This window comes from Uloborus diversus, chromosome 7 (genome assembly GCF_026930045.1).
Source record: "Uloborus diversus isolate 005 chromosome 7, Udiv.v.3.1, whole genome shotgun sequence".
In the NCBI taxonomy this organism is placed as follows: domain Eukaryota; kingdom Metazoa; phylum Arthropoda; class Arachnida; order Araneae; family Uloboridae; genus Uloborus; species Uloborus diversus.
This window is the reverse complement of record NC_072737.1, coordinates 148,335,806-148,349,673: the sequence shown is the minus strand read 5'-3', so window position 1 is coordinate 148,349,673 and position 13,868 is coordinate 148,335,806. Positions and strand designations below refer to the sequence as shown.

The following is a 13,868-nucleotide window of genomic DNA, read 5'->3' as shown; positions in this document are numbered from 1 at the left end:
TCAGGATAGCACAAATTCTTAATTTCCCGAATAGAACTCCAAATTTTGCTTCATTATGATGATGATAATTTTACCGAATAGAACTCCAAATTTTGTCGAATGATGATGACTTTAGAGAAAAGAACTCCAAATTTCACCGAATGATAGTAATTTTGCAGAATGGAGCTCCAAATTTTGCCGCATGATGATAATTACGCGTAGGCTCCCTAAGTTTTACCTTTCAATGTTAGCATAACAGTATGTAAAGATAATAATAATGCAAGGATAAGCAATATAGTGCGTGTGGCAATCTCATGCCCAGGAGAACCTATAGCAGATAGCTTAACATTTGGTACAAAATTACTTCAGACCCTGGGAGGGAGGGAGGGGGGGGGTGTACCATGAAGTGTTTTTTTTTTTTCATTACTTTAAATTTAAATTTCGAATAACTTTTTTTGTAATTACTTTCCTGAGCTAAAATTTCACATAAATGCCAAATAAAGGGGTTCAAGAATTCTCGCACCCCATAACATTTTACGCCATTCGAAAGAGCTTTTTTTTTTCTGCACAAGATGGAGATTATTCCAATTTTCTCAATTACTTAGAACAGGAGATGATACGATAAGCCTTCGCGTTTTCCTTTGCAATCTATCATCAAAAATCAAATATTAAAAGAAGAAAAAAACTTTGCTGTTAAAAAATGTAACGAAATATTTACTGTGAGACGTGTATACCATAACACTTACCCTTACACATCATTACAAGAAAAGTGCACGGAATATCATTTTGGGATCATTTATCGGTAAAATTCTTGACTTACACTGATAAAGAACATTTTTGAATCTGATAAATGATGGTAGGAGTTGATTAAGATAGGAATTTGCAGCATTGATACACATGCCAAAATTTTGTTCAAGCGTCACGAATTGATTATCACCAAGGGCGCCGACTTGCAGTACTTATTGAGGGGCCAGACGTCACCAGGGGTCTAGGGATATATTATTCTCCCAAGTAAAGGGGGGCCTGGAGGCCGTCCCCTGTAAAATTTTTAGGTTTTTCTCAGGCCCATCATTTCAAAAATTTCCAGGGTAGAGGGAGGAGGACAAAGCGCTGTGTTCAATACAGTTTATGGAAAAACAACAAAATACGTACAAAAATGCGTAATATCGTTATGATTCTAAATTCAGGGGGAAATTGTTACCCCCCCCCCCTCCTGATCGTTCAAAGGACGAGCCTGTTTCTTTTCTTTCTCTTTCTCGAAAATGCCATTTTACATATTTTTTACCACGTACAATTTACGTAAACCAGTAACATGTGACATAACGTTTTCAAGGTAAAAGAACATAAAAGTTGAACACATTTTCTGGTTAAATAAGACCAAATTATGCCTCTTGTCTTAAGGGTCATTTTTGCAGCTCTAATTTGTATTAAGCCTTATAGTGGACAATGCTTTAATATTTGTAAGGGCTGTAAATCTAAAACCCAATTTTTAAAGTCCTTCAAATTCTCCCTCATATGTTTGACGCACCGTCATACCGTAACAGTTCTCTTAAGTCCCGAAAAGGTAACTTTAGGCGTACGAGAACATCTTTTAGCATATTAAATTGAGTCTTTGCCTTTAATTTGTATTAAGCCTTAAAGTGGACAATGCTTTAATATTTGTAGGGGCTGTATATCTAAAACCCAATTTTTAAAGTCCTTCAAATTCTCCCTCATGTTTGACGCACCGTCATACCGTAACAGTTCTCTTAAGTCCCGAAGAGGTAACTCTAGGCGTATGAGAACATCGTTTAGCATATTAAATTGAGTCTTTGCCTTTAATTTGTATTAAGCCTTAAAGTGGACAATGCTTTAATATTTGTAGGGGCTGTAAATCTAAAACCCAATTTTTAAAGTCCTTCAAATTCTCCCTCATGTTTGACGCACCCACCGTCATACCAGCTTTAAGAGCTGGGGGGTTGGTAATACATGACAGCATATTACTAATAAGCATACTATTTACATATGTAAAATTTATTGCAAGAGCTGGGGGGTTGGTAATACATGACAGCATATTACTAATAAGCATACTATTTACATATGTAAAATTTATTGCATTTATCCAAAAAATAAGCATATATAACGTTTTATAATTTTCCTCTTACTATATTAAGCCTTATAAGTAGCTACACATATAAGTTCGTTAATTCAAATACATATACTTTTACTTCTAATTAATTTTGCTGCATGTATGATACTGACCCGCACAGAAACCTTGCAGAATATTTAATATGCCAGCTGCTCCAGCTCTTCGTAAACGTAGCAGCAGTTTAATACCCATGATTTCATCAATTTTTGTTTTCAATGTTCCTAGTTTATTTTTTAACGTTCCCTGTTCATTTTGTTGTTGTTATTGTTGTTTATCTTCGTTGTTACATACACTTATTTCTGTGCTACCCGTGTATGAGAAACTACATACTTTACTATATTTTCAATACATTTAACTACTTTAGCTGCAACATTGCGCTGTTTAAATGTAGAATATTTTACATCAATTTTGATCATTATATATATATATATATATATATATATATATATATATATATATATATATATATCGCGTTTATAGCCCTCTCATCTCCATTCCGTACGAGTTCACTGTTTTTAACTTTTTCACCAAGCTTCATGAATGCTAAGGAGTACTACACCGACATATGCATAATGCTTGGTCAACTGGATTGGCTATTTTGGATTTTACATTTAATAATATAGTCCTAGTGTCCCAGCCTTGATATTGAAAATGCGCATAGGGGGGGGATCTGCCCCCTAAAGCAGTCTTTTTTTTGGGGGGGGGGATTATGATCGAATAATTAATGGATTTCAGAGTCATTATTTAAAAAAATGACCTTCTCAAAAAAATTTCTGAACACAGCCTCAAAAAACAGCCCTTCCAATTTAAAACTCCATTTCAATTTTTGGGCAATAATTATTTGGAAAAACAAACCTATTAGGTCGATTCTTCTTTCTTTAAACGTATGAATTGATCAACACTATCATTTTTCGATCGATTGTTTATCTTGCTTGAACTTAGAAAAGTGGAGGGGCAAAACCCTTTTACTTTAAGAAGCCAGAAATGGGAGAGCAGTTGCCTCTTTGTCCCCTCAATTTTGTACAAAATGTCAAGGCTGCAGGTGCTGTGGGGTCTTCTGGATGCAGGCTACAGATGAGACGGGCTCAGCCCGAGCCCGGGCCCGAAGCGGGCACGGGCTCTAGAACCGAAAATAGGTTTGGGGCTCGGGCTCAAGCACAGATATTCAATCGCCAATCTCCATACAAATTCAAAGCTAATAAACATTTTCCCACTGTGAGAAAATGAAAAGAACATTTAAATCAGTTCAATCAATGTCAAATTTACCACTCCCCTCCCCCCAAAAAATTAATTAACGCTTATTTATAGTGTTTTTTTGCGATTACTATTGCAATATGTCATACAGTAATGCATTTGAAGGGAAGCATTTTAAGAAAATTTAGAAACTTCTCTCTGTTAATGAAGAACAGTTGACGTGACATTTTTCATTAACAGAGAGATCATGTCAGACTGTAGAAGGCTCGGTTTTTGATACAAGAAAGTTTCCTTCGGGCTCGGATTTTGGTCCGAGACAATATCATTCGGGCTCGGTTACAAATTTTCGGGCTCGGGCGGGCCCGGGCTCTCAAAAGTGAGCCCAAACTCACCTCTAATGCAGGGCAGCCGCAAACAGAATTTCACAATTTCTATGATGTTACTTTTATATACAGACTAGCTACGCCGCCCGGCTTTACACGGTCCACTTCGAAAATAAAAGTTATGTCAAGTGACGCATGTTCAACACCCCCTCATGCTTGAACCCCCCCCCCCCCCAAAAAAAAAAGCGTAAAACTTTGCGGCAGATTGCGGAAGAATAACCAAAAAGTAAACATTTGAAATTCACCGATTACAGGAAAAGCATTTAAAACAAAAGCAAGGATTTTATTTGTTCATATTCGAGAAAACAAAATGGCAACAGATCTTTCGTCTCAATATGATTTTCTTCACGCTATAAATTTTAATAAAAGCATTGTTGCGGAAAATTGAGATGAAGCACTGAATAATAATTTGAAAAGAGGAAAGCCTTCGAAAAATTGGGATTTTATGTCGAAATCTAAGTGTTATAATTAATACTTTTTAATTGATATATCCGCTAATTATTATCTAAGGATTATGTTAAATAGCCAAACATAAAGACGGAAAGATTGCGAATCTATCGATACTTGGTTTGATGGTCAGTTCATTGGCGTTCGGGAGAAGTAACTTGGAAAGCTCTGGAAAACAACCTTGTCTATTTCTAATAATATGCAGGGGGCCCAGCCCCCTAAGGGAAAAAGCGCACCCTCCCCCCAAAACACCCCCTTAAAATTTCAATGGCGCAGTCTGCGTAATGCCCCCCGCCCCGAGGTGGGCACCCATGCAATGTGCAATATAATGGCAATTATGCTTAACTGCTTGTCAGGGGGCCTGCACAGGAGGGGGGGGGGAGAAGGGACACTTGTTGGCCCGGGTCCGATATTTTTAAATTGAGTTTTGAAATATAGGGGTAAACAATATGGAAGGGGGCCCGTAAAAGTCATTTGTAACGGATTCCAAAATTTCTGTGAACGCCCCTGCAACTTGTTCAATTTGTTTTATTTTATTACTTTTTATAGTAAAAAATGTTATTTATAGTAAGTGCTATAGGCGCCCATATGTAGAATTTTAAGGATGGGCGCAGATATTTTCCCAATGGTTTAAACGGAAATTTTCCTCATGGAAATCGATTTCAGAACATATTTGAGTTTTAAAATTTGACATTTTGAGGCAGTGAGAAGCAAAGGGATGTAAGTGACAAAATTAAAAATTCGGAGATAACCAGTACACATGGTAGTAAACCTCTCCTCTGTCTTGAGGCAAGAGATGGTACTAGTAGCCCTGGTAGTTGCTGCTGTATAGCATGATTCAGAAAAAAATTTCAATGAAAGCCTACCATGGGCGCCCATATGCAAAATTGTAAGGGGGGGGGGCGGACTCAGATATTTTAACCATGGTTTAGCAGGATATTTTCCCCATGGAAGCAGATTTCAAGACAGAGTAGAGTCATTAAAATTTGAAATTTTTAATAACTGATTCATTAATGACCGGAGAAGAAATGTTTTTACATTTTTGCAAAGAAAAAAGTACTAAAAACAAGAAAGTTCCAATTTCTAAGGGGGGGGGGGCTCGAGCCCCCCTTGCCCCCCGATATGGGCGCCCGTGAAGCCTACCTAGGATCTGATCTTTAAACGCGTTTTACTCAAAACTTTTAAGTGTCCACTTAAATCCCTTTGCTTCTCACTGCCTCATTTTTAATAACTTATTCATTATGGCTGGAGAAGAAATGTTTTTATATTTTTGCAAAGAACAAAATACTAAAAGCAAGGAAGTTCTAATTTCTAAGGGGGAGGGAGACGCTTGAGCCCTCACTTGCCCCCCCCCTCCCCCATATGGGTGCCTATGATTGGGGCAAACTGTTATTTATAGTTGGTATGATTCGGATGTGCGAAGCCTTTACAACGCTGCCAGATTAGGCTTGCTCCAACTAGATTTCTCATTTGACTTACCCAGTGAAGCACTAGTCACTGGTCAATTATTTTCCTCTATTTTGTATGTATTAATAGCTTACTATTATGTCATCCAAATTAAATTTCATTTATTTATATTAAAAACTGCTTAACATCATGCTATTTAGGAAGTCTTTTTTTAGTGTAGTAAAACATGAAAAATGTTCTAAGTTTTTTAAAATATCGATTTCACATGCATATTAATTTACGCAACAAAAATTTTTAAAACCCTAAATTTGTTGAAAAAATATTTTTAAAAATTCGATTCAAATAATAATTCAACCGGGAGAGGGGGGGGGCTGGCTCTCCACTGTCTTCAAAGACTTAGGTTATTTGGGGGGAAAAAAACTGCACACAATGTGTTAGGGTTTTGAACTTGGAGGGGGGTACACTAAGGAGTGCCCACCCCCGCAATACTACAAAGACCCCCAAAAGCGAACCCCCTCCTTCAGTTAAACACTCCTGACCAGCGGTGTCCCCACTCGAGCATGCCCTCCCACCCCTCAAAGCAAGAGTCTCTCCTTAAAAAGACAAAAATACCCCTCAACATAATTCCCCTAAAAATTTCAATGGCGCAAGCTCCTGGCAAAGTTTTAAAATTAAGTCAAAAACAACAAATAAAAGTAAAAAAATCGAAATTTACAATCATGGATACAACTTCATTTTGACTCGATCTTAAAAGTTACTCTCCGGGCTATTGTACAAGGAAAATAACCATTCAAGTTTTATATTTGTTCTTTTTATTATTCTCATAGGAACTCAAACTGGTTCGTAGAAACACGACTAATTATTCCAGTCTAGAAGGGGAGGGAGCGAGAAAGTACGGGGAAGATTAGAGAAAAACGTCACTGCCTGACGCCATAGTTCGACTCGCTCTTGACTCACCATTGGCTGAACGCTAAAGAGTGATGTCATTTTCTACCAATCAGTGCAGTCCCCAATGATGTCACTCAATTTACGTTTAAGGTGAGTCAGCGTTATAAGCTCTAAGAGCAAAATTTGGTGACTCATATTACACCACGTTGGTCTGTGATAACTCCCGCAAAAACGTGTTTACTTTCTTGAATGAATTTGAAATCTTGAAAATATTCCAAAGGAATGTTCTGATCTTCAAGAACTATGTGATGGAATTGCATCTTCCGATCGCTTGTGAATTGCAATTACTCTAATCATAGATTGTGGATAAACTTTTAATATTGTTTATAACAAACCTTCTTGTCATTGTTTGGAAATTTGAAAGACCATGGAGATGACATTATACGACGATTCACAATTTCGCAGCGGTAAAAACAGCGGCAGAACTATGAAACGTCCCGTGACCTTAGATTTGGACTCTCCAGAAACAGCAAGTAAGAAGCAAAAATTTCCAATTTTAACCTCTCCCGATTTAAACATGCTAAAGTTAGCATCCCCCGAGCTAGAACGTTTCATCATCGCCAACAGTGGTAACATCACAACAACGCCAACACCAACCCAATATTTGTTTCCAAAAGATGTTACGGAGGCACAGGAACAATATGCAAGAGGTTTCATCGATGCACTCAATCAATTACATCAGAAGCCATTCGACATGAATAGTGCTGCGTTGAAAGGATATTCCGAATCAAATTCAATTGGCACCCCAGGAAGTGCAACTATTCAAAAACTCTATCCGAACTTTTTACCTATATACTTGCAACATTCGCCAACCAGTGTGATAAAAACCTCAGATACTCCCAAAAAATCCGTCATCACGACAAATGCCAGCAGCATTGTGCGACCTCCGTCTGTGGAAAGTAGCAACAGTAATAGCTGCAACAGCAATAGCTACAGTGTGCCATTACAAATTGCCATTAAAGAGGAACTTCAGACAGTGCCCAGTGATTTCTCTACTCCCCCAATGTCCCCCATCCAAAATGCACCCATCGATATGGCAGACCAAGAACGTATCAAGCTTGAAAGGAAGAGGCAAAGAAACCGTGTTGCTGCCAGCAAGTGTCGAAAAAGAAAGCTGGAAAAAATATCCCAGTTGGAGGATAAGGTGAAAGAACTCAAAGGAGAAAATTCTAAATTGGAATTAATTGCTGATAAACTACGTGAACAAGTGTCTTGTTTAAAACAAGAGGTAATGGAGCATGTAAGAAAAGGATGCCAAATGATGATTGCTCATCTCGTGTAAATTTTCTGATATATGCAAATAGAATCAGGGTCCAATTTCTGAATAGGGCAACTAGGCAATGTCCTAGAGTCCCCCAAATGGCTAAAACTATAAGGTTTAACTACTAGGAGGCCCTGAAAAAGTGTTCAGCCTAAGGCCTCCTGATATCTTAATTGGTCCCTGAGAACTGTGCCTTTTCGTTTCATTTTCATGTAAAACGAAATACAGCTCTGAAGTCATTGACTTGGTGGTGACCATATTTTTGTGCCTTACCTTGACAGTATTTTCTTCATTAACCTTGCAAGGCTATCTGTTTTTCCCCATAAACTTTCAAAGCCCTTCTTCATAGTGTAGTTTAATACTTATGTGCTTTATTTATTTGGAACTGTAAAACTTGTTTAAGCTTCATCTTTTTTTTACCATTGCTTTAAAAGAAAACCTGGCTGCATCATTTTCATGGAAATAATACTTACATTCAAAAATCATTTGTTGACTGAGGGCACTACTGAAGTAAGGCTTGTGTGAATTTGTTCAATTTCTTTAGTCATTATAACAATTCATATGTGCAAGTAAATAAGAAAGCACCGTATTGAAAATATTTTTCGAATATGAAAGCACTGAAGTTTTAAAAATCAATTGGTTTATCATTAAACTTCGATAGAATATAAACTTATGAATTTTTAGAAAATATGATGTTTCAGGATGAAAAATGCTCTGCTAAAATGTGATTAAAATTACTAAAAAATCAGCAGTGTAAAAACCCAAATTGCTGAGTTTTTTTTTAAATTTTTTATTTCATAAATGTGTCAAAAAAAAAAAAAAAAACTCTGACAATTTGTTAGTAAAATTGAAAAGTCTTCTCTTCAAGCAAGTTCTGCTTCATTACACTGTTTCGTTGTTTTCATTTTAATCATGTAGCATATTAATGATAAAAGATTTAAAAGTTCTGGAAAAAAGAAATTTTTTTAAAATAAAGTATTATTCTAACTGAGACATAAATATCTCACATAAAACTTTTGTTGTTGTTAGAAAATAGGAAAGAAATAGTTAAAACATTGCAGCCTCATAAAACACAATTAAAAAAAGTATTTTAAAGAACTTTTAGTGCAAGTGTAGTGTTTACTTTTAATATATAAATTATATTATGTTGCACATTGCAAAGTGAAAATTTTTATCTAATTATGTAAACTGATCAATCTTTGCAGTGACAATTGAAGACCAATGTGCAAGACTCCACTTTAAAAACTTTCAGGAATTGCAAAATGTTTTTTAAAAATTCATTTTTAAAGATTTTGTTACATTAAATATGTTGAAATCTGCCTTTATGAACCCTATTTCAACAACACTTGAATAATTTAAAATGTTATCTATGTGTAATTATTTCATTTGGCGTTGACCCCTTTCTTGTTGCAAACACATAAGATAATCCCAAATTCAGGTGTTTTTTAAAATTATTCAAACAATATTTGATTTTAACAAGTAAACATGACTGTTATGATAAATGACACTTGTTTCAAAATAATGTAACTCTTTTATTCTTTGGTTTCTTTTGAAACGTAGCAACTCCTGTCCTTTAATATCTAATGCAGAGGTGATTGTTGACTGAAGTAAAATATTTTGAAGATTAAGTCGGATCTCGATAATTTGAAGCTTATAACTTGAATACTTCTTTTCTCAAAGTTTTCCTTGGGTCCCAAACTCTTGAGACTGTTGTGGACACTTCCCGTAATTCGAACATTTAACTCGAACATTTAAGCCAGTCCGTTTGGACTTCTTGTTATTGAGAGTTGGCTGAAGTGTGAAATTTTCAAAAACTATGAGGAAGCTCAACCCCCCCCCCCCCTCGCTGTAAAAAACTCTTCAAATGTACATACAAAAATCATTGAAAAAAAATTAATTAAAAAAAATCAATCTTAGAATGTGTTGTCAGCCAAAAAATTTCGGAAACGGCAGACTTTGATAAAATTAAGAGCTTTCTGCGAACACAAATCCTAACTGGAAAAATTTCTGCAAATAATTATTTTGCCTAATTCACCCTTGAATAAAGAATTAAATTTATATCCAAATATAAAAACGACAAAAAAAAAAGCTTTAAAATCATTATTATTATTATTGTTTTTTTTTGTTTTGTTTTTTTTTTTTCAACATCTAGTTATTTTTCACCAAGGGTGGGGGGAGGGGTGTGGCTTAACTATCATTTTTTGGCCAATATCAATGACATGATCATTAATATTATTTTCATTTTATAGTGAAAAAATTCATGTGGATCTGAAACTACTCAAAGTGTTGACACATAAAACATAAGCTACCTGTTTTTTACTTGAAAAATTTATGAAGATATTTGGGTTTGTAAACAAATCAACAAAAACTACTCATTAGTTTAAAATTAAGTATTTCTGCAAAAACTAATACCGTATTTCCTACGAATAAGCTTTTAAAAAAGTAAAATTAATGAAGGGTGGATTATCAATGCTTTTTAAATTTCTCTATGCAGGATTCACCAATAGAAACTGTTGTTCCGTAGTCTGTAAGGTTAATTATTTTACATAGCGTGAATTATCTTCTTACACTATTCAGGCTGTGTAAAATAAACTGTTGGCTCCTTTGTAATTAGTGTACTATAATCATGATTTAAAGAAGAAATCATTAATTTTTAGATTAATTGTGCCTAACCAGGGGTCTGGCCAGAGATATTTGGGCGAACGGACCCTTCACAAAAATCCGATCAACCAAAACGGACCTTTCACAAAATCCCGATCGGACCTTTCACAAAATCCCGATCAAACAAAACGGACCTTTCACAAAATCCCGATCAAACAAAACGGACCCTTCACAAAATTCTGATAAACAAGATCAGATCTGTCACAAATTGTTTATTGAAAGAGCAAATCTGAAAGCAAAATAACGCATATTTCTGTGTATAAACCGATAATTTTTGGAACCTTTTTAAGTCAAATTAGAGGGATCAGCTTATACAAAATACTGTACAGAAATATATCTAGTATAATTTAACATAATGAAGAATGGTAGATAAATATTGATACTTGAAAGAGCGATGCCCCCCCCCCCGCCAAATATCAGGAAAAAAATCCAGAATGATTTTCTCGTCATAGAAGAGGAAAACACTCAACTTTTAGTTTAATTGATGCAGTTTGTGCCATCTCTAAATTCTAAAATTTCGTTTTAACAAAAAAAAATTTTTTTTTTGCGAAATTTTTTGATTTTTCACAAAATTAATTCATTTTTCACAAAATTATTTGATTTTTCACAAAAAACGGACCCTGTAAAAAATCCTGGACAGACCCTGCTAACAAAAAAGCAAAGAAGACAAGGCAAGAATGGCAGACAGGGAAATATTCAGAAGAAACAGAAATAAACTGGGATTTTTTTTAATTTCTTTTTTTTTAAATTAATGTTTAGTAATTTAAAAGTATTTTCTGCAGAGCCAAAAATTTTGTGCGAACGCCGTTCATCTATATTATGCAAGACTGGGAAACTGCAGCCCAAAATTTTGGATCACAAACGCCTCTGATCTAATGGAATATTGACTGGTGATATCCTGTTCTTGTACTGAATGAGGGAGATTCCCCCCCCTATATATTTCAATGTTAATCACAAAAAGTTGAGCTTGTAGGGAGGTCTTCAATTGTATGGGGTTTCTTCTCCTATATTTTGGTTTTAAATCAATTTGCCAATCTTCAATGACTGTGATACATCGATGTACATTTCTATTGACGCAATCAATTCTATAATGTCGCTAAGATCCATTGTTTGTAGTTCGGATGCTTTGGAAGTGATGTAAATACCTTGAAATCTTACAAGCTACTTTTTGTACACAGTATAAATCAAGATGTAGAAGGTTTATTTTGTATATAGTAAAACATTTTTTGTTTTTAAATAAAAAGTTATTGACAGAAAATAGAGCCTTTGTGGGTGATATAAATATTTTTTTCAGGGTACGGTTTTTCACAGTTTAAGCAGTCATGGCAGAAATCAATTTTGTATGTAAAAATTTATTTAATAAAAAATGTATTTATTACAAATTACCACCAGACTTGGATAAAATGAAAAGCTTTCTGCGAACACAAATCCTAGCTGGAAAATTTTCTGCAAGTAATTATTTTGCCTAACTTATCCTTGAATAAAGAATTGAATTTGTATTCAAATATGAAAGAGGCCAAAAAAAAAAAAAACTTGAAATCATTTAATTTTTTTTTTTTTTACAATTAACATATAGTTTGCATTTTTTTACCAACTGAAACGAACCAAAACCTTTTTTTTTTCACACATGTGCTTTAAAAGGCTTCAATAGAAATAAACTGGGTTTGAAAAAAAAAAAAATTTAAATTGACGTTAGCAGTTTGAAAAAAAAATTCTGCATAGCCAAAAATTTTCTGCGAACAACCGTTTGTCTATATTATGCAAGACTGATTACCACCAACAAATACAACAATGAATTGAATATAAAATGATCAATTGGTAAAAAATGCTTTAAAAGAAATTTTGCATAGATTTAGAAAATAGGTAACAAGAGGGTAACTGTTGAACAATTCATAATTTATACAGTTATAAGAAATAAAATGAGAAACCAACTTTGCTTCAGATTTTCAAAGACTTATCTAATTATTTTCAAGGACTCTAGAACAATTAAAATTATTTACCTCATTCCATTTGTACTTTCCAGTCTCTGGTATTTTAGTACTTGATTGTAAATTTTTACACTCCTGTTATAACTTTGTAAGAAACAGCTATTTTAAATTTAAAAGAAAAAAAAAGCTATAGATTTCTCATGACAACTTCTCTTTAGTTGCAAATGGAACAGAAAACGAAGAGGAATAGAAGTAGTGTATTTTTTTCCATGCTAAACAGATTGACAATATGCAGAAGTAAGATAAAAGCAAGCATTACCAAAATAATTTCCAAAATACTGCGTTCAAAATTATATTAATAGCAAGATATGTGTGTGAAACATGTGAGTCATAAAAATTTGTAATATGTTTTAGAAACGTAAAAACCACGGTTTTTACATTTTTGATGCAGGATAAAATGGAGCTGAATTTGACAAAAATTGGCATTCCTTCTCCCTACCCCCTTCCCATTTTTTGTTTGTAGCTACACGTTTCCAAATGTTCAAGGTTTTCAAGCATTAGAAAATAAAATTTATTTTTTCAAGTACTTTTTTTTTATTTTTTTGGAACGAATTATAGTAATTTCTGGGAGGGGCCCCTGAGCTATAGCTCGCTTAGCTTGTACGTAAATCCAGGCCCGGAGACAGCCCTTAAGTCCCATCCCTTACTCTAATGCCTATATTCTCGTTTTTAGGACTTGTTTCTTCCGCTCAATTTCCTCCCCCTAACATCACCCTGAGGTCGTCTAAAAATGTGTTCTTAGAGCAAAAATTTCTTCAGTGGAGAAACTGCTACAAGGTCATAAATCTAATTTTAATCTTTTTTTGCATGATACAAAAAATGGGAAAAGGGGGGGGGGGAGACTAAGGAAACAGAAAAATGGAAAACAAGGAAGGAACTACCGAAATTCGTTGACACTAAAAGCATAATTGTTAACCATTGAGAAACATCAGAGCTTTGTCCAAGGGGAGGATTTTAGGGGTTAAACCCCTCCCATCAAGGAAAAATACTAAACCAAACAAAGAAAATGCATACTTGGCTTAAATTAACTTCAAAGTAAAAGTTCGTGTGCCGTTAAAAAAAAAAAAAAACTTTCTGAAGTTTTTCTGCAATTTAAGACTTTTAAACCGCTGAATGATCTGCCGATATAAAGCATTGACTGCTACTATTGCTTATTGTTAGGAGGTTATGATGAATTTTGCATATGATGCTGCCATGAAGATGCATTAGTGATTGTGTTTGGTAATGTAATTTGAATCTGCAAAAGACTCTTGTTTAGCTTATTATGCATTATTTCAGAACATAAAACCTAATATAAATGCTGGATTATAAAAGCATTTTTAGATAGATTTCAATACTAATTGCAAAACATTGCATAGTAAATAGATTTGATTAAAAAGAAGCTGTGAAATGACAAACTACTGCCGTCAAATGCCCAGCCAGAATTATCCTTGGAGGGGGGGGGGGGGGGGGTTCAGTTGTCCTTACAGGTG

The 13,868-nt window shown here is 34.7% G+C and overlaps 2 protein-coding genes across 2 annotated transcripts in view; one reads left to right on the top strand and one right to left on the bottom strand.

The window, feature by feature from the left end:
- The window catches only part of LOC129225695 (uncharacterized), a gene marked incomplete at its 5' end in the record, with an annotated part of 48,710 nt that overhangs the window by 29,660 nt on the left and 5,182 nt on the right, over positions 1-13,868 (bottom strand). The gene's annotated exons all lie outside the window — the stretch shown is intronic.
- LOC129225693 (transcription factor Jun-like) lies at positions 6,621-10,629 on the top strand. Its single transcript, XM_054860170.1, has one exon. It carries the CDS (start codon positions 6,854-6,856, stop codon positions 7,766-7,768), a length of 915 nt encoding a protein of 304 aa, XP_054716145.1. The 5' UTR covers positions 6,621-6,853; the 3' UTR covers positions 7,769-10,629.

Coding starts and splice junctions, on each gene's coding strand:
- LOC129225693 (XM_054860170.1), top strand. CDS start 6,854: ATGGAGATGACATTATACGACGATTCACAATTTCGCAGCGGTAAAAAC.